Source organism: Gigantopelta aegis, chromosome 12 (genome assembly GCF_016097555.1).
Source record: "Gigantopelta aegis isolate Gae_Host chromosome 12, Gae_host_genome, whole genome shotgun sequence".
NCBI lineage: Eukaryota > Metazoa > Mollusca > Gastropoda > Neomphalida > Peltospiridae > Gigantopelta > Gigantopelta aegis.
Window position 1 is genome coordinate 36,817,115 of NC_054710.1, and position 22,596 is coordinate 36,839,710.

General features: G+C 35.6%; 1 protein-coding gene across 2 annotated transcripts in view; it reads left to right on the forward strand.

The window, feature by feature from the left end:
- The window catches only part of LOC121386342 (ATP-binding cassette sub-family G member 4-like), a 72,192-nt gene extending 50,424 nt beyond the window's left edge, over nucleotides 1–21,768 (forward strand). Inside the window, exons 10-16 of one of the 2 annotated variants that reach the window (XM_041517218.1) lie at nucleotides 2,642–2,659; nucleotides 6,733–6,834; nucleotides 8,640–8,808; nucleotides 10,464–10,564; nucleotides 12,291–12,446; nucleotides 13,966–14,084; nucleotides 15,513–21,768. In XM_041517218.1, the coding sequence (XP_041373152.1) occupies nucleotides 2,642–2,659; nucleotides 6,733–6,834; nucleotides 8,640–8,808; nucleotides 10,464–10,564; nucleotides 12,291–12,446; nucleotides 13,966–14,084; nucleotides 15,513–15,738 (891 nt within the window). In that variant the 3' untranslated portion in view covers nucleotides 15,739–21,768. The remainder of the gene's footprint in view (nucleotides 1–2,641; nucleotides 2,660–6,732; nucleotides 6,835–8,639; nucleotides 8,809–10,463; nucleotides 10,565–12,290; nucleotides 12,447–13,965; nucleotides 14,085–15,512) is intronic. The other variant, XM_041517219.1, reaches the window with a different exon arrangement.
- The last annotated feature ends 828 nt before the right edge of the window (nucleotides 21,769–22,596 follow it).

The following is a 22,596-nucleotide window of genomic DNA, read 5'->3' on the forward strand; positions in this document are numbered from 1 at the left end:
CTAAGATTACCTTAGGCGCATAGCTACCTTAGCACTAAGATTACCTTAGGCGCATAGCTACCTTAGCCTTAAGATTACCTTAGGCGCATAGCTACCTTAGTCCTAAGATTACCTTAGGCGCATAGCTACCTTAGTCCTAAGATTACCTTAGGCGCATAGCTACCTTAGCCCTAAGATTACCTTAGGCGCATAGCTACCTTAGCCCTAAGATTACCTTAGGCGCATAGCTACATTAGCCCTAAGATTACCTTAGGCGCATAGCTACCCTATGTACTTAGTGGTTTTAGGGCTAGGATCGCTTCGTGGAACGGGGCCCAGGAAAGAAAGAACTGACTAACTTGAGCATGCTGTCTCGAGTAGGTTTTCAATACTATAAAACACTGGAATAGATAATCCACTTTTGTGTAAATTCGTGATGGTATTCACCTTTTGTTTTAGTTTGTTTTTAAAATCTGAATGTTTAAAAAACAATTGTTTACTGCAAGTGTCAGGGCTGGGGTGGCTAGAGAACTGGATATATTTTTCTGTGGAAATTCATTGTGCATTTTGTTGACTAATCTTTTAAAGATCTTAACAGTAAATGTTCAATCAGACAGACGTGCGGGCGGGTGGGCAGGCAGGCAGGCAATGCTAATACTTCCAAGACAATGTGAGATTGCTTAACAGAGCTACATGTGAATTAGGCCACTGATTATAGACATTTGTTTGGCTGTTAGACTTAACCCATGTTAAATAGGAAGTGTAACCAGTAGTATGCGATCTTTACAAGCCACGGCTACTGTTTGATATCCCTACTTTATTTTTATCTTGCCACAGATAGTCATTAAAACTCAGGTCAGAATAAGCATCCCAATATCGGTTTCATCCCAATATCGGTTTTCATCCCAATATCGGTTTTATCCCAATATCGGTTTCATCCCAATATCGGTTTCATCCCAATATCGGTTTTATCCCAATATCGGTTTCATCCCACCCCTGGTTTCATCCCAATATTGGTTTTAGCCCAAAATTGAATATGAAAAATATATTTTTGATTACTGAATCATCAAAACGTTTATTTGAAAATCATGTGCCACAACTATATGTAGATGTACATGTATGCTGCCAATTTTGGTGTTTCAGGGAACATTTGTTTTCAAAATATTGATTAGTGATTTTTCTAGTTAATTGAAAATTGATTAGCAACTACTGTTTAATGTTTTAAAATTGTGTAGCGATCTCGGAACCTTGTGTAGTGAATCACGACGCGATACTGAACAAAATGTTCCATGTATTTAGCTAGATGAACCTTGAATTTGCCAACAGATTTGCTGATCAAATTTGAAAATTGCAAATGATTTTGAGGGTCCAGAATAAACCCTGATAACCACTACACTAACTTCTATCTCACTAACCACCAACAACTAACCATGGACCCCTCTATCGTAGCTGGGGTGTATCCAGGACATTGTGGTTGAATGTTAGTTGGATATCAGTCAAATAAAACACGAAGTAATTCAGGGCTTGATGTAACACATTATGTCACAATAGCCATGGCTTGTGAAGATGGGTACTTTCATGAATGCAACTGGTTTTATTTTTAATGATATGTTTTGTTTTTAACACTGGTATTAAATTTGTTTAATTAATTTCATTCTTCATCACTAATTATTATTCAGTTATGTTTGTTCTCATTTGATGTGCATCTAGCATGAGTAGGGCCATTCTTTAAAAAGATCAGTTTTGCTTTAATCCAACCCACTATTTTAGACATCAATTAAATAATAATATAAAAGTGAAAGTTTTTTGTTATTCTGCAACCACTGTTTCTATTGACAGAATATGATGACGAATAAAGCAAAGTCATATCCTGTCGCTAGCATTGTTATGATTTTTAACATCACACGCATCGCTACATTACAAAATCACTCATTTGACCTCTAGGTCATCATACAATGCAGGATAAAGATAATAAATAGTTATTCTCTATATAAATGTTCACATGAAAACTTATCTAATTCTGAAATGAATTTTTTTGTTTAGTCAAGATAACATTTTTGTTAACTTCAAAGACATCACTTGGGACATTAGAGAATAATTCAAATGTTGGACATCTAATAGCCGTAATATAAAATGGGCTGAGGTGTGATTAAACAAACACACATTCCTTTCTTTTTTCATTCCATTGGGTTTTTTCAGTTTAAATCCAATAATAATAAATTGTTTTGAAATTTTTATGGAATGATTTGATTTTATGCCAATATTTGCATATCATTATGTTATCAAGTCAAGTCGATATTACAGTTTTACCGGAGTTACATCCCTTAGTTCTTAAAATTATGAGCATTAGAATCTTGTTATTACTACAGTAAACAAAACAGAGCCATTAGTGTCCAATGGATACATCTATTTATAAAAAAATTAATTAATTAATTAATTAAATTATATTTAAAAAAAAATTTCCAATGGACATGTCTTTTTTTTAAATATATTTTAAGAAAAGAAAAATATAACTCAAAAATGAAATGTACCGATTTTTATGTATTGGTTGGATTACGGCAAACAGTATGTTTTTCTACGGTTGGCCTAAACATTTCTGTCATACTCTGTTACTATAATTCACATTCTAGAACTATGTTGTTTTTTCTGTTCGTGTTTACAGCAGTCTGATTCGTCGGAGGTTCGTAGAAATTTCCATCTAGTAGCACTCTAGTCTTGGTGTGGTGTCTGCACGGCATGCTGTACAAACTACTCTGGTAGAGTGGTCCATGAACTGGTTCACTCCACATCCACCCACCCACCCCTCTACCCTGAATGAACTAGTCTGTGACTTGATGCCCCACCCTGTCCCATTTTTTATATAAACAGCTATTCACAACTAATTTTCAAAGTATACAAAGAACACTTGGTTTGCAATACCCCACTTCTTCTGAAAGTGTATATCAAAAAGATTGATTTGAGAGGAATATTTTTTATCAACATTGCTCAGTGGCTAGGGCATTTGCCTGAGATTCAGTGGGTCGTAGGATCGATACCTGTGGATGGATACAGGTTTTCTCCCATCTCCAAATAAGATGTAAATTTCACGTAATAATTTTACAAAAAAATACAACATTAATTACATTAAAAAATATTTCTGAGGCTCATTCTTTTGTAGACGTTTTTTTTTATATATATATATACACACTCGTCTCAAGAAAATTAATCCACATATTGCTAGGCTTAGTCTACCAACTGTCAGTAGAACATTGGCCAACTTTCTGCTGTCACGACTTATACAACTGTCCATTTGCTAATCTGAAAGCTCTTACAACTTGGTTCTTGTTATATATATAACCCATTAGTTGTTAATCTAAGCACACTCTTCGTAAGTCGGGAGTTGGGGAAAATTAGAACGCAACCATTGAGTTGGCCAACTTTCTGCTGGCAGTTGACAGTCTGAGCCTAGTATAACTCACTAACAAACCATGGATTGATCTTCTCGATACTTCGATTATTCTATAACCTTTTACTCACACCCTCACCCCTTCGACCAGTTTATGGACCAGTCTAATAGGCGGGTATTTGTGTTATACCTACATGTCCATGTGTCTTCGTATGTGTGCTTTGAGTGTTCCTCCATTTTCTTACATGAAAATCGCAGTCGACACTGCATTTGATGTTGTAATACTTGTAAACATGTACTCACTGCCAAGTCGTGTGTTACCTAGCTGTACACAGATGGTAAGATTAGTACTGTAGTACAGATTTCTACTTGAGATGTGATGGGTTGCAGGTTCCATCCCCACAAGAAGAGTAGTCGGGTTGCTTAATAGAATCGGCTGCATGAGTAGTTTTCTCTATATTTTCTATATTATACATTTATTCTGGGTCGGTTTAACCTTTAGACTACTGGATTAATTTTTAACAAAAACCACGTCGAGTGGGTACAAGTTTATAATTTTTACTCACATATATTCACTTAAATGTTTCATAAATATATGAAATAAAGTTCATATATGAATTGGTAAGTATTATTTTCGTGTCTTTTTTTGTAATTTTTATTATTTTAGATCGGCTAATGGTGATTAAAATTAGGCAAAAAATCTAAAAAGTTGCGTTTACTTACGGGCATTTGTGGCCAGCTGTCCAGTATTTATGTACCATTATTCCCGATAACAGTGGTTTTCTGACCAGAATTGTTTTTAAAACCCGAACTACGATTCATATTGCAATATTTGGTAATTTTTGTTGTTCGTAAAACGATCAAATTTATTATCAAATTAGCTGTTACAATCAGCTATCGATCCCTGAAAATTACCGCGACGTGCCGCCATTGTTGTCAAGCGAAAATACTTGCCGAAAACCACTTTTTGAACTCAAAATTTCAAGGTATTTTCAATTGAAAAAATCTAAACAAAAACCACCATTTTGAAAAAAAATCTTTTTTCTTTAATTATATTTCCGTTTCCGGTTAGTGTCGTGTGCAAAAGGGCGGGAAATATGAATTGGGGAATGCACTGTATACAGTGTACAGTATATCGACTGGCGTGACGTCGGGCGAGATATCTCGCCTGCAGTAGTCAGAAGGTTAAACAATATTTTTATCTTCAAATACAAAATAAAATGGTTTGCAATTGGCCAACAGCCAAAATCCTCTATTAAAGCCTCTTTAATATTCATAAATATAATAAATACAATTATTTTTTATTATTCAGGATGACTTAACATGTTGTAGGTTAAACATTTTCAAAACATTTAAAATTGAAATGGCCCATTCTTTTTACACAACCTGTTATGTAAATGATGTACTAAATTTAATTTAATGAAAAATAGGTTAAGTAACTAAGCGACAGGTAAATGAAATGATTGTTTTCACAGTTTCGATAAGCCTGATTTGTATTTTAGAAGTTTATACATGTACTCTGCGATTAAAAATATAAAATAATTAAGCTTCCTTAATCTTATCTTATTAACAAACTACATAACCTTGTATAGCTTTCTACTTATTTTAGTCATGATTGTCGTAGACCCTGCTTTCGCTATTTCAACCATTAAAAAGAAAGGTTTTAAAGACTGATATCAGTCATTAAAATATTTTCAAATTATACAAATTTTGTAAAAAGTAGGGTTCTTTTTATACAGTGTCACATTTATGAGGCAAACATTTGAAAAAGAGTGTAATTTCAGTGTTCTTTTGTCTTGCTACATTTTTAAATACTCTTTACTCTCCCTCCTCACCTCGCCCCTACCATTCTCATCTTATTCTGAATTGTAGAATATTTAAAGGTTATATATATATATATATATATATATATATATATATAAAAAAAAGTTATAATCTCTGACATGCATGTTTTATACATTATGATATTCTTGTTTTATTTTTATTTTTATTTAAAACAAAAAAAAACTCACTTCTTTTTTTAGCAAATTCTCAAATAAGTATCAAATTTTAAAATTTATTATTGATAAATATTATCCGTTGGTCATGTTTTTAAATAATTTAATTTTTAGGATGTTTTTCTTTCTTTTGCAAATTCACAGATAGTAATCTAAATTCTTTAATTTCTTATGAATAAATGTGGGTTTTTTTATCATAGCATAATATCGGATACATACATGTAACCCCGATTAAATGTGATTTAAACAATGTTTAGTTTCAAATAAAGTTAACTGGCCTAATTTAAAGCCATTCTGTAAATATACTGACATCCAAAAGAAAGTTTACATATTACATAAAATGTTAATACATGTATTTGATAAATATTGTTGCTAATCGAAAAGAACCAATTTAGAAAAAGATAATAATACACGAGTGGCCATTAGATACCATTTATCTCACAACGAGTTGTTTTAAAATGTATCTTAACAAGGAAAGTGAGTTTGGTACGTTTTTAAACAGCAAGTTGTGAGATAAATGGTATCTGACAGACACGAATGTATTATTCTATTTCATACATATCCTCAAAAACCAGGTTTTAAGCAAATTAAAATTTTCAACTAAAAGATATTTACAACCCTTTGCACTTGCAGCTGCCTTACACATCACAGACATATACATGATTGCCAGATTAACTATATGTCACAGTGTAATCAATTTCCAGTGTGCTGGGGTATTTTATTGGACTAGGCATTGGTGACTTGGAGCAGCTAGTCATGTGTAAACAACTACATGTATGTGTTATCAAAAATAACATAATGTGTTCTCACCAACGCGTGTGTAAGAAACCGCCTTACAAACACTTTGCATGTATCACAAAGTACATTGTGATGTTACTTTGTGATGTTTACATGTGAACTTCATGATACTTTCATATCCCACAATACCTTTTGTTGATTTTCTGTAATACAATTTCAAGCTTTGTAGGTAGGTAGGTAGGTAACTAGTTTAACGTGCTCATGTACCACTGGGGTTTCGAACACGCCCATCCCGAGTCCAACCTCCGATAAAATCGGGGGCCCGACTCGGGACAAGACTGACTTACTTAATGGATACTTTTGAAATTTTGATTAAGTCCAAACATTAAATGGTGGAGGGGGTCAAGCCGTGTAAAGTTTCTTCTGGATGTCGATATATATATATATTTTTTTTTTATTATTATTATTATTATATCGTCTGCTAAAATGTGTTAATTTTTTTTTTTTTTTTTTTTTTTTTTATAATGTCAGTATATATATATCACAGCATACAGATCAAGACTGAGCACATAAATAATTGGCAAGAAATATTATGCGGAGGGTGAGCGTTTGACGTATTTGATTTATTTTCAGGACATGTCTCTGGAACAGGACTGTAACACGTTCAACACGAGCTGCTTCACCCAGTTCAAAATCCTCTTCATCCGCACGTTCATGTCCATCATGAGAGACACGGTACGTACACACACAATTAGGGATTTATTTACAGCTGGTAGGTACAGGGTTCGCATCCCGGTACCGGCTCTCTGGAACAGGACTGTAACAAGTTCAACACAAGCTGCTTCACCCAGTTCAAAATCCTCTTCATCCACACATTCATGTCCATCATGAGAGACATGGTACGTACACACACAATTAGGGATTTATTTACAGCTGGTAGGTACAGGGTTCGCATCTCGGTACCGGCTCTCTGGAACAGGACTGTAACACGTTCAACACGAGCTGCTTCACCCAGTTCAGAATCCTCTTCATCCGCACGTTCATGTCCATCATGAGAGACACGGTACGTACACACACAATTAGGGATTTATTTACAGCTGGTAGGTACAGGGTTTGCATCTCGGTACCGGCTCTCTGGAACAGGACTGTAACACGTTCATGTCCATCATGAGAGACACGGTACGTACACACACAATTAGGGATTTATTTACAGCTGGTAGGTACAGGGTTTGCATCTCGGTACCGGCTCTCTGGAACAGGACTGTAACACGTTCATGTCCATCATGAGAGACACGGTACGTACACACACAATTAGGGATTTATTTACAGCTGGTAGGTACAGGGTTCGCATCTCGGTACCGGCTCTCTGGAACAGGACTGTAACACGTTCATGTCCATCATGAGAGACACGGTACGTACACACACAATTAGGGATTTATTTACAGCTGGTAGGTACAGGGTTCGCATCTCGGTACCGGCTCTCTGGAACAGGACTGTAACACGTTCATGTCCATCATGATGGACGCGGTACGTACACACACAATTAGGGATTTATTTACAGCTGGTAGGTACAGGGTTCGCATCTCGGTACCGGCTCTCTGGAACAGGACTGTAACACGTTCATGTCCATCATAATGAACGCGGTACGTACACACACAATTAGGGATTTATTTACAGCTGGTAGGTACAGGGTTCGCATCTCGGTACCGGCTCTCTGGAACAGGACTGTAACACGTTCATGTCCATCATGATGGACGTGGTACGTACACACACAATTAGGGATTTATTTACAGCTGGTAGGTACAGGGTTCGCATCTCGGTACCGGCTCTCTGGAACAGGACTGTAACACATTCATGTCCATCATGATGGACGCGGTACGTACACACACAATTAGGGATTTATTTACAGCTGGTAGGTACAGGGTTCGCATCTCGGTACCGGCTCTCTGGAACAGGACTGTAACACGTTCATGTCCATCATGATGGACGCGGTACGTACACACACAATCAAGGATTTATCCAGGATACTGTGCCAGTCTCCCATGTCTGATGAGATTGGGAAAATTAGCACAAGTAAATCATAGTTGGGATATTTTTTACGGCTTCTGAATAATGTTAAATTAATGTATTGGAACAGACATAATTAAATATATATATTGGGAATTTTTAGCACAGAAATTGGGAATTTGCCTATGTTCGGATCCACCAGCCTCGGTGAAGCAGTGGTTAAGCCATCGGGTTCGCAACCCGGTACTGGCTCCCACCCAGAGCGAGTTTTAACGACTCATTGGGTAGGTGTAAGGCCACTATACCCTATTCTCTCTCACTAACCAGTAACAACTAACAACTAACCCACTGTCCACAACAGACAGCCCAAATAGCTGAGGTGTGTGCCCGGGACGGCGTGCTTGAACCTTAATTGGATATAAGCACGAAAATAAGTTGAATTAATGATAATTACATGTGTATTTGTGTGTTCAGGGGAGATAATTACCCACCAAGAAGTCGACTATGACCTGTTACATGTTTGTGTATTTCAGACCCTGACTCGCCTGCGGCTGATCTCGCACCTGACGGTCGGTGTTTTGATTGGCCTCTTGTACCTGGGAATCGGCAACGAGGCCAGCAAGGTCTTCAACAATGCCGGCTGTCTCTTCTTCTGTATGCTCTTCCTCATGTTCACTGCACTCATGCCGACAGTTCTCACGTGTGAGTAATGTTTAACTCTTCCTCATGTTCACCACACTCATGCTGACGGTTCTCACGTGTGAGTAATGTTTAACTCTTCCTCATGTTCACCACACTCATGCCGACGGTTCTCACGTGTGAGTAATGTTTAACTCTTCCTCGTGTTCACCGCCCTCATGCCGACAGTTCTCACGTGTGTGTAATGTTTAACTCTTCCTCGTGTTCACCACACTCATGCCGACAGTTCTCGTGTGTGAGTAATGTTTAACTCTTCGTCATGTTCACCACCCTCATGCCGACGGTTCTCACTTGTGAGTAATGTTTAACTCTTCGTCATGTTCACCGCGCTCATGCCGACAGTTCTCACTTGTGAGTAATGTTTAACTCTTCGTCATGTTCACCACCCTCATGCCGACAGTTCTCATGTGTGAGTAATGTTTGACTCTTCCTCATGTTCACCGCGCTCATGCCGACAGTTCTCACGTGTGAGTAATGTTTGACTCTTCCTCATGTTCACTGCCGTCATGCCGACAGTTCTCATGTGTGAGTAATATGTAATAGTCTTATTCAACTTACTGTGCTAGCACAACCAATATGTTATACAACCCAAGTCATAACCTCCATTGCAGAATTGTCTTCATTGCAGAATTATCTTCCCTTACCAGATGTATATTAGAACATCCGTGCATGGGCAGACCATCAACCTTGTCTTCAATTCAGCAGTCCTCCATTGTTGCAGATGTGTTTTATTTTGCTCTTGTCATAAACTTAATTTTACGTTTCATGTTTATAAATATATAAAATCATGTTAAAATGTAAGCATTATTTTTATGGGTATTTCTAAGTTTTAAATTTTAGAGCAGATAATGTTTAATATTATGCAAATATTTTTATAAAGTTGTGCTTACTTACGTCCATTTGTGGCCCCAATTTACTGACGACAATTTGTTTTGGAAATGAACTATGATTCATATCCAAATATTCTGTGAATTCAGTTGTTGATAAAACAGTTTATTATTGAATTAGTTGTAACAATAGCTATCATTCCTCAAAAAGACTGCAACATTCCGCCATTTGTTAATTTCTTGATGAACGTAAACATGATGTACATGTAATCTAAGAAGGTCATATCAGATGATGTCACTTAATATTAGCACTTTGTCTTTCTGAGTGTTACTGTTTAAGAACTAAAAACAATCATTCAAAATATGAATTTTTAATGTTTACATTAATAAGTCTATTTCAAATTTAATTATAAGGATTGTCTGCTATTTCTTTTACATTCATTGGGATATGAACAAATACAATCATCTGCCAACTTACGTGTGAACAGCTTTACCAATTCAGACAGATTGTGAATTTATTTGCCAATTGTTTTTTTTTCATACTCCAATGAACGTAAAAGAAATAACAGACGGTCTTTAAATTCACAGGTATTCCTCACAGAAAAATTAAAACATAAATCGGACATTGTTTTTATGAAAACTTTTTCTAGGTTTCTTCTTATTATTTCTGGCCAGTGTGTAGAATGGTGGGAAGTACAACTTAGTGAATGCACTGCATGTGGTAAACAAGTGTGTCGACTCGCTTCAGCTGAGATAACTTACCTGCAATACTCTAAAGGTTAAATTTAGCTGTGTGCTGGGGTGTCCTTAACCATCTCTTGTTGTTTCCAGTTCCCATGGAGATGGCGGTGTTTGTGCGTGAACATCTCAACTACTGGTACAGTCTGAAGGCGTACTATCTCGCCAAAACCATGGCAGACATGCCTTTCCAGGTGAGACATAGATAGATCTGTTAAAGGGGCAGTATCACATTTACATGGGCCATATTTTACTATTTTTACATTCATTTGTAATCAATGCAACACAACATCTTTGCACATGTAAAACACAGGAATATCAAAATTGTAGTGCCCTTGCATGCAGTATAAACCAAGTTGCAATCAGTATGACTATAGTCTGTCCCACAGGGAACGCCTTTTTCAATACTGTGGAATTTACTACAAGTTATTTATTTCTGAGCCAGTTGCACACAAAAATTGTTTTTTATTTGTTATTTCCGAAACACTTCTACTTTTTTTCTTACACTAAACCAAACTAAAATTATTTACAAAAAAAAAACATTTGTTGGAAGACTATAGGTTCTCAAAATCAACTCATTGGAAACATCCACTTGGCACAATGTTACAGAGTTTTCCCCTCAACTGAATACTCTAAATTCTCTCAGTCTTCTGGTTAAAATAGTCTTCTATTATATTTTTATCATCTAGATAAAATGATTTTGTTATAAATTTGTATGGGTACTGAAGATGTGGGCATGGGCATGTAAATGTATGACATACATGATGATGATATTGTTGTAGGTAAAATTACATGTAAATGTATAACATTACACAAATGATGATGATATTTTTAATCCCCTACCGGTCCAACCGGAGGAGACTATAGGTTTCATCTCCGTCCTTCTGTCAGTCTGTCTGCCCCTCTGTCTGTCTGTCTGTCCATCCGTCTGTCTCAAATATGTTTTCCGGGTGGGTTTTTTACAGAAGGCTTTGAGATATTGAGCTGAAATTGAGCTTTATCAAGTACTGTTACAGATCAAGTTTGACTTTCATGGCAATTTACCCATTTTTAACGGAGTTATGGCTCTTGAACTTAGGCTGTGTGAAAATAGTTTTTCCGGACTTCTTTTTTTAGGTCTTGAGATATTGAACTGAAATTTTGTATATAGCTTCATCATGTATTGTTACAAATGAAATTTAACTTTCATGGCAATTTACCCATTTTTGACAGAGTTATGGCCCTTGAACTTAGGAGATACGAAAATTTGTTTTCCGCATTTTTGTTTTGCAATACCTGAAAATATTGAGGTGAAATGTTGTATATAGCTTTATCATCTACTGTTACTGATCAAATTTAACTTTCATGGCGATTTACCCACTTTTCACAGATGTTTGGCCATTGAATTTAAGAGATAAGAAAAATTGTTGGGTCAGGTAGGGCGTATTGCTTTAGCAGTACTCTCAAAATGGTGGTTGTAGATAAAATTACATGTAAATGTATGACATTACAATGGTAAATATAAAAGATCCTTTGCTACTAATTTAACCCAAAAATAATGTAGCAGGTTTCCTTTGTAAAACTATATGGCAAAATTACTAAATGTTTGACATCCATTAGCCATTGATTAATAAATTAATGTGTTATAATGGTGTCGTCACACAAAACAAACAAACAAACAATAAGTATGACACTATAGACATGATTATTGTTATAATTAGTATGAAGGCCTAAGGGGAAAATAGTCCAGGGGCCAAATTCACTAAATTCTCGCAACTTAGCGATCTGGCAGTACAATGCTAAAAGACTTGCAAAGAGGATGCTTTGTTGTCTAGCAGAGCCTAAGAGACCTTTGTGAGATTAGCCCACTGAACTAACTGAGCTATAAATAAAGATTTTATTATTATTATTATTATGATGATGATGGTTATCTTGTTTCAGATAATTTTCCCGCTGGTGTACGGCAGCATCGTGTACTGGATGACGTCACAGCCGAACGACTTCGTGCGCTTCGTCATGTTCCTCACGCTTTCCACGCAGACATCCCTCGTCGCACAGTCACTCGGACTTCTCATCGGGGCAGCAACATCTCTGCAGGTCAGTAATTGGGTTGGTAGAAGGGGGAGGTGGGGGGGGGGGGGGTGGAGAGAGAGAGTTGTGGGATGCTTGTTAGTCCCGTATCTGGACTTGTTTTTTTTGTAATGCTTCAAGATATTGAGATGATATATTGTGTACAGCTTTTATCACGTAGAGTTACAGATCAGGTCTGACTTTCATGGGTATTTATGACACAGTTATGTCCCTTAGGAGATGAACAAATTTAATGGATGTGGTAGAGAACATTGTATTGGTAGCAGCAAAGTAAATCATAACATACTGTCCACCATATTAACATAAATTAAAAAAAAATAGAAAAAGAGAATTTTCCCAGGTCAATCACACATGTAGTGATGATGGCCAGTCCTTGTTTTGTGCAGCAAGAATGTCTGAAATGAGTGATGTCAACCTAAATCTGGAAATAATCTTCTATTTTTGGAGGCACCCCCCATTTTGCCATTTCACGGCTGCTAGGAAGTCTCTCCACCTCGACCATGTATTCATACTCGGCATGTACAAAACACTCATGGAAAGTGAGATCTCATTCAACACAACTGTGCAATTCCTGTCAAAGATCCAATTTCTTACCTATTTTCAAACTCATAAATTATTTTATTCAAATATGGGGTGTATTTTAAAAACACTATCTTCGTGGGCAACACGACGCTGATTGGTCAATTTACTTCTCTGCAACCTATTACTTTAGCAGTACTAGAAAATCTTGAAATTCATGACTTTATTACTCAGAGGGGTAGGCTAAAGCCTTATGATAAAACACTCGCTTGATGCGCAGTCAGTCTTGGGATCAATCCCCATGGGTGGGCCTATTCAGCTATTTTTCATTACGGGCAGTGCTCCACAACTGGTGTAGCAACAGCCATAGTATGTACTATCCTGTCTGTGGGATGGATTATATAAAAGACCCTTACAGCTATTTGAAAATAGTAGTTCAAAGCATTGTGGCAGCGTGTTTTCTCTTTCGTTATCTGTCAACCATAGATCTTTAAATAAAACTGTTTTGAGTGCATCATTAAATAACTGCAGTCAACTCTAGCTAACTAATGTAAACTGGGTCAATATTGCAATTTACCACACACACAAAAATTGCAAATACAACTTGGTGCATGTTTGCGACCTATAAATTTCACAAACTGCCTTTGGTAATTACACTGTGTATGTGCAATGAAAATAATGTGTGTATAAATTTTTTAATTTAAGGTTGGGTGCAAATGACGCAAAGTTTATGTACATACACATTTTCCCCCAGTTTACAGTACAACCATTAAGCCCATTCATAGACAGACATCCCAAATAGCTATTGCTTGTGAGATACGTTTTCAAACAACTCATTGTAAGACACGTCGTATCTAAATCGATATTCATGTGGTATCCTCTGTCTATATGACATCCAGTTTCATTTTCAAACAATTCATTGTAAGACACATTGTATCTACTCACCACTCATGTGGTATCCTCTTGTCTATATAATATCCAGTTTCATTTTCGTATTTGTTTTCAGGTGGCCGTTTTTCTGGGTCCAGTCACTGCAATACCAATTTTGCTCTTCAGTGGATTTTTTGTCAACTTTGACACAATCCCCACATATCTGCAATGGCTGTCATATGCCTCCTATATTAGGTAAGACATTTTGACACAATCCCAACATATCTGCAGTGGTTGTGCCATGCCTCCTATATGAGGTAAGACATTTTGACACACTTCCCTAATATCTGCAATGGCTGTAAAGGCAGAATGTAACCCAGCTGTAAAGTTCTCGCCTCATGTATGGTCGGTTTAGGATCAATCCCTGTCAGTGGGCCCATTGGTATTATTTCTCTTTCCAGCCAGTGCACCACAACTGGTATATCAAAGGTTGTGGTATGTGCTATCCTGTCTGGGATGGTGCATATAAAAGATTGCTTGCTAGTAATGAACAAATGTAGCAGGTTTCCTCTAATACTGTCAGAATTACCATATGTTTGACACCCAACAGCCGATGATTAATAAATCAATGTGCTCTAGTGGTGTCGTTAAACAAGACAAAAAACAAAAACTTTATCCTCTCTAAGACTATATGTCAGAATTACCAAATGTCTGACATCCAATAGCCGATGATTAATAAATCAATGTGCTCTAGTGGTGTCGTCAAACAAAAACCGTAACTGACCTCTCACCAGGTGTATTTTACCTTCACTGACCTCTCACCAGGTGTATTTTACCTTCACTGACCTCTCACCAGGTGTATTTTACCTTCACTGACCTCTCACCAGGTGTATTTTACCTTCACTACTGACCTCTCACCAGGTGTATTTTACCTTCACTACTGACCTCTCACCAGGTGTATTTTACCTTCACTACTGACCTCTCACCAGGTGTATTTTACCTTCACTGACCTCACATCAATGACTATAATAACAGATTCACTTGTGTTAAGTAGCCAGCCATCTTTATACACTTCATTATGTGGAGGGGTGAGACGTAGCCCAGTGGTAAAGTGCTCGATTGATACGCAGTCGGTTTGGGATTGATCCCCGTCAGTGGGCCCATTTGGCTATTTCTCATTTAGGAGCAGTTTAAATTTGGTGGTGGGGTGGAGTACACCCCCATCATTCTTCTACTGGATCCATGCCTGTATAATATCGATCTCTATCCAGTGTTTCTGCCAGGAAGACATTTTTGGGTATGGTGCTATGCAATTGAATGCAACCACAGTGAACGGGATATAGGGGGTCTCCCCCAGAATGTATTTCTCGCTCCAGCCAGTGCAACACAACTGGTACCTCAAAGGCCATGGTATGTGCTAGCCTGTCTATGGGATGGTGCATATAAAAGATCCCTTGCTGCTAATCGAAAAGAGTAGCCCACGAAGTGGCGACAGCGGGTTTCCTCTCTCAATATCTCTGTGGTCCTTAACCATATGTCTGACACCATATAACCGTAAATAAAATGTGTTGAGTGCATTGTTAAATAAAACATTTCTTTCTTTTTTTTTCTTTCATTATGTGGCTGCTCAGTTTGTTTAAATGTTTTTGATTGCATGAGTCTAATTCTTCCTATCTTTTATAGATATTCTTTCGAGGGTGTCCTTCAGGCTATTTATGGCTTCGACCGTGGTGACCTTGGCTGTGATAAGCACGTCTGCATTTTCCAGAAGGCCTCGGACGTCCTGAAGCAGATGGACGTAGAAAATGCAGAGTTCTACATTGACTTCATTATCCTGTGTGTATTTTTCATCATTCTACGAATCGGAATTTATTTCGTTCTGCGTTGGCGGGTAAAGTCTCAACGGTAACACCGTGATGTGGCAGCTAGGAGGGATGTGAAGCAATGATCTGAATAAAGAAGCTTGACCAATCATCTCTTTTTTCACATCATTCACCAGCCAATCAGCTGTTGGTTAATAAAAATGTGGGCCAATCAGTAGTTGGATAACAAAACTGTTTGAGCCAATTGACAGTTGGCTAATAACATCAGCTGAGCCAGTCACCAATTGGCTAATAAACTGTAAGATGGCCCATTCAGCATTGAGCTAAAAAAAAGAAAGAAAAGGAAAAAGCGCCTTTGATTAGGATAATGAATTGATGGCTAAAATAACTTTGGTCCAATCCGCATTTTGCTAAAAAATAAAAGCTGCTCAGATCAGCATTTAGTTAATGAAAACTTCAGTTTGGTCAATCTGTATTTAGCTAAAAACTTTGGGCCAATCACCATTTGGCTAATGAAAACTTTGAGCCAATCAGCAGTTTGCTTATAAAACTGTATGACTGGTTAATAAAACTGATTGAATTACTAAGAAAAGCAGCTTTGCGACAATTAGATTTAAATCCTTTTGCTGCTTCTAGTAGTTTTCAGCAATGAGATTTGTTTCGTTTGTCGTTTCGTTAATGTGCGTTGTTTTGTAATAATCGAAATGAACAAATGTCTTGATTCACATGTTTTGTGATAATGTTCACGTTTAATGGAGATTATTTAATTATTAATGAACTTTGAACTTGTTGGTTTATTACACAATATATTTTTGTTAATAATAATGTTTTGTTTATTACAGAAAATACCACAGTAGCATTATCAAAGTTAAATATGTAAATTTTTAACATTTAATATTATTATTAGTTGTTCGTAGAGAATGTATTTTCAGCAAAACGACACTAGATTAAATCTGATTTATGGGAGGTTAGTTGTCTTGGAGAGCATAATGGCCGTGACTGTTTTATCAAAGGACCTCAGGTTATCCTGTCAATTTTGTTCCATAATATGACAGCATTTAAAAAAAAAATGTATGTTATTATAGTAAGTGATTTAAATGTTGAAAAATATACAAATGTCAACTTTTATAATGCTACTTGAGTCAACATTGTGTACATAATTTTAACATACTACCCAAGCAGCAGGGATTTACTACAGAATATGAGTTATTAACTTGGATATTACTCAGTATAATTGCTATACTCGGTTAATGTATAAAAACTCAGTATGATGAAGCTTTTGTATGTCTTTGACGAGTCCAGGCCAACACAAATATTTAAATTTCCGATAAACTCTATTGTACCAGTTTAGATTTGTCAAAGTAGTCTGAGTGGCAGTCCTCTTTCAAGTGACATAAGTCCTTAAAAAAAAAGTGCATTAAAATAAATAAACAAATAAATAAATACAAAATAATAAAATAATCAACTACTGTCACTTTGTCAATAAATAAAACTTCTGATTGTTAGTCTTCGATATATTAACTGTTAACTTGGTCGTGATTGTGACTTGTTAATGATTTATATTTTACAAATGTTGTGTGAGACCATTGCGGCTGTCAAGTGTTCATTGGTAGTGTTAACTTGATTTATCAGTTGTTATGACAAATGCACAATGTTACCAAATAGATTGTTCTTAAAAAGTAACATGTTTTATGCATGAATGAACTCGTTCTCAGGAAAAAATGTGTATTAGTGCTTTACAGTTGTGCATTACAAACTGGTATTTAAACAAAATATGTAAAAATAATTACAAGATTATTTCTTACATTGGTCTTATTTTAAATCGAACTGTTTCCTCGTTATGTAAATAACATTTTCTTTTTGTCGATTTTTTAAAGCTTTTTTTTTTTTTTTTTTGATGGGTGTGTATTTAAACCAATAAAATTTTAAATAAGGACATTTTCTATTTGCAGGAAAATGAACACTGATATTTAAAATATGGTTTCTCTAAACTAGTAACATTTTAAACATTACCAGACACTTTCTAATTCTTGGAAAGCTGAAATGTTTAAAATGTACACAAATGTACTGTCTTTAAACATAAAGCATTTTAAATATTAAAATCAATGTGCTCTAGTGGCGTCATTAAATAAAACAAACTTTACTTTCAAATATTAAGAAACATTTTCAACTTGCATAAAATTGACAGGTATGAAATATATAGCTATTGATGTAGTGAGTTATTTTAACATTAATTAGTTAATTAATCAACACTTGTGTGGAAACATTTTTTAAAAGTTGAAAAATTTGAAATTCCGGTGTTCTCTTTTAAACTACAGGTTTGAAATATCCGTGATAAAACCTAAATAACAAACAACATTGTGATCAGATATTTAACAGAGCTGCTCACAGCTGTTGCAGTGGAATATAATTGTCATGGCTGGTCCCAATTAAGAGTTTGTGAGTAATCAAGCTAGCCTATCGAAACAAGCAATAGTTCACTGAATTTGTTTTACTGTACATTTTGTTATTTATTTGCTGCAAGGCAGCTTCGGAAGATTCGCTGAACCATTTTGAAACAAATGTGTTTTAAAAGCTTTCTTGTCTCTAAGTCCTGTTTTTGAATTGCACTTTGAAAGAGAAGGAAAATGTTTTAGTAGATTGCCACTCTCGCACCCCTGTATCAAAATGCACCGATCACACCAGTTATATGCAGATTTGTTTAAAGTGGATGTAACATGTTGACATCCATATTATGTTTTGTTAAAGGTCCATTACCCAACCATACATTGTTAGAAAGCATTGGTATATGCAGCAGTTGGTTAATACATCAGTTGTATATAGGTTCATTTTATTATTAGAAATTATTGTGTTATCTTTAATGTTTGTTAATACAACCGTACTGACAGATTGGAAATCAATTTATAAATCATAACTGGTAGCTTTGGAGGCTCATTTTCAATTCATTTATTTGCAAAAGCAATTGCCTGTATTTGAATGTCAAAAGAAGAAATGGGGGGTAAATGTTTCTGGTTTTTGTTAGTTGAAACTTGTTTGTAACATTGAAAATACAAATAGTTAGAAAAGATTAGTAGTCTTACAAGTAAACTACTTACTTGTATTCCAAACTGTACAAGTTTTGTAGTACATGTAACACTTGAGTCTTTTCCTTAGTGCAGTATATTTGTATGACTTCAAACACGGGATATTTGAATAAATGTCCCATAACACATACAAGTTCAAAATCTCCAACTCTAATATTACAGTTATTGCTAATTTCATCAGACAATTTTGCTTTAATATTATTGATTGCAAAATTACATCCAAGATGTGTGCCGTATGGACCAAAACCAAGCTACAACACCTGACACACTGGTCAACATAGATGAATATGAATTGCATGTTACAGTGTATGGTCAAGGGATGGTGCTTCTGTAGAACACTGCTTTTGCGTTATTTTCGTCTTTGGTTTTCTTTGTATTAGCACATGTGTTGTATACACATTTTAAAATGCTTTGTCACCACCTTGGGTATATGTGCACCATCCGTATTGTTTGTTTAAAATTCTCATGTTAATTTGGTTCATTAAGTTGGTTTTATTAAGCATTTGAAAAGGGTGTACAAGACATTAATTTGGTTTATTATACTAGTTTTGATAAGCAGTTGAAAATGGTTTACTAGACACTAATTTATTTTATTATACTGGTTTTATTAAGCATTTCAAAACTGTACCAGATATTAGTTAATTTGGGTAATTAGACTGGTTTTAATGAGTTGTTAAAAACGGTGTACCAGACATTAGTTAATTTGGGTAATTAGACTGGTTTTAACGAGTTGTTAAAAACGGTGTATCAGACATTAGGTAATTTGGGTAATTAGACTGGTTTTAACAAGTTGTTAAAAACGGTGTATCAGACATTAGGTAATTTGGTTCTTTAGACTGGTTTTAGCTGAGAAGTTTAAAACAGTGTACCAGACATTAAGAAGATGTATGTAAATGTGCAACCAAATTATTGTTCTGTTGCAAATGCTGTTACATATGTGTTGCATACGGGTGAGGTTGAGTTTATATTGAGTTGGGTAGGTAAAACAGTTTGCACACTGTTGATTTTCAAACATTGCTAAAAAGTTGCGTAGAATGTGCAAATAAAAAGGAGTTGTTTTCATTTCTGTAAAAAAAAAATACTTTGTGATGATATTTTTGTGAACAACAAAGTTTGTGTTGATGTTTTTGTGAACAACAAAGATTGTGATGATGTTTTTGTGAATGACAATCTGTGGTTTATGGTTCCAAATAATGTTATTCATAAAAGCCACAATAAATTATCGAGTTAGTTTATTTTCAGTTCATTGTAGAGTAGAGGGACGAAGGTACCTAATGGTTTTATTGGTAGAATTTTGAAATGATTTGAAAGAAATTGTACCTTTTATTAAAAGATTAAAAGCTTCACATATTTTTGCGTTTCTTTGAAACAATATGTAATTCATAAAAGATTAACCAACAAATTTTTTTAAATCTTCATATATAAATACAAAAGCACCTGAAACATACACACACACTCTTTCTCTCTCTCTCTCTCTCTCTCTCTCTCTCTCTCTCTCTCACTCTCACTCTCACTCTCACTCTCACTCTCACTCTCACTCATACACACACACATGCATCATGCATACACATAAACAATGTCATTTATATTCATGATTTACTATAATGAAATTATTTTAATAAACGTAAAGACAAAATACCTGTGGTCAAACAAAAGCTGCATTTTTTTAATAAACGTACCTACCTTAATCACTAGTCAAAATTCATTTGTAATAAAACGCTATATGCTGAAGTTGTTAATCAGTTGATTATGGCACAGCATATAAATGAATGTGTGAAGAAAGAACGTTTGCTGTGTAGAGAGTTGATGTAGGCATTTGTGTGAATATACCTGTAGTAGATAAAGCAAATAACAATGCAAATTGTAATTTATGTTTATTGCACACGTTGGATTCATTATGTGGAATTGTTGTTGTATTGTGGTCGTGTAGGCCCATGTTTGTAAAATCTAACATACGCAGTTGGGTGATTACAAATAATTGTAAATAGTTTTGAATGATCAAACAACTATTATTTTTATTCATAGAAATATGCAGAATTTTTTCACTAATCCACCGGACAAGTACATCTACAAATCTGCTTGTCAGCCAATATTTTCACTTGTCCAAATACAACAGGGTAAATTGTTAGTTTTATTCAAGAGCAAAGACAATGTTTTTGATTGCTCAAAATAAAACAGCATTATATATTTTTACTTGTCCATTGGACTACTAACAACTAACCATTACCACTCTTATGGACAATCCAAACAGCTGAGGTGATTACCCAAGACAGGCATACTTGAACCTTAATTGGACATAAGCATGAGAATCAAGTTAAAATAAAGAAATTAATTTTTAATTTGTTTTAATGCTATGGTGGTCTGGATGAAATCAGAGTTGAGACCAATACGGTGTTTACTTAGTGCCACAGGGAATATTGACTGTTGCCGACTTCATGTTTGATCATATCAAGACTTATTACAGTTATTGTCATCGCCGTGTAAATAGAATTGTATGTTCACATTGTGTATTTAGCCGGCATAGTTTAGCCATAAAGAAAATGATGTAGCATACATACTCCGAAAAACAAAATAAAAAATTAAGCAATTTATGATTGACAATATATATGTGTAATTGCGGTTTCAATGAGATAGATGTTTGTTTTTCTTCAGTTTGTTGTACAGACATTTTGGACTGTTTTTGGTATAGGTATGTGTGTATAATATGGTATTGATGTTAATGGGGAATGGCAGGTGTGTGGCACAGATAGCCACAAGAGACATTCAGCTGTTGTGGTTGGAGAGACAAGGACTGGGAGGTGTAGGTGGACAGCGAAAGATGTTAAAATAAGTTGATATACAGTTGGAAAGAAGAGTTATTAAAAAAAAAACCCTAAGTTGCTTAATTTTTTGTGGGGAATATATATTGAATATAAAGGATTTAGAATATTTGTGTACCAATATTAGCAGTTGGTTTTGTTTTGTGTTTATCAGATATCATTTAGCAGGAAAGAAATTAGATTTCAATAAACCATTTCATTTCCAAAACTAAAAGAAAACACATAAAAACTGTTCTTTGTGCCTAAAAGTCAATGAAATGTAAAGAGATGCGTTCTTCCTCAATTTGTTTGTTACAGGAACTCTGGAGCTTCATGTTTATCAAATGTTTAGTCTCATTCAAGACAGCGGAGTCTTAGTGAGGAAGGAAGGAAATGGTTTATTTAACAACGCACTCAACACATTTTATTTATGGTTATATGGCATTGGACATATGGTTAAGGACCACACAGATATTGAGGGAGGAAACCCTCTGTCGCCACTTCATAGGCTACTCTTTTTGATTAGCAGCAAAGGGTCTTTTATATGCACCATCCCACAGACAGGATAACACATACCATAGCCTTTGTTATACCAGTCGTGGTGCACTGGCTGGAGCAAGAAATAGCCCAACGGGTCCACTGATTGGTTCTTGGTAGACTCAAACTGTATGACTTACGATTCTAAACTGTGTGCAGACTGAACGATTTACATGCACACGGCCTGATCCTTATCGGTATCTCTTAGGCTTTCAAGTGGTAAAAACTACTATTGAGAGGAAAAAACATGCATTGATATAATTCTGTCCCAGATCTGGTCTCTGGCCATCCAGAGGCGGGATCCAGGACAGACGTACTCGAATCTTAGTGGTATATGAGCATGACAAAATTATCCGCTCCACTCTGTATTGATATGAACATTTGGGGCTGAATTTACGAAGCCTGTTTTTCATAAACGCTGGAGTTTAAGCATTGTAAATGTGTGTAAGTCTAAAGCAGGCTTTGTAAATTCAGCCTAGCTTAGAGGTGAATTTTCACAATTTAAATGTTCTTTAGTCATGTGTCC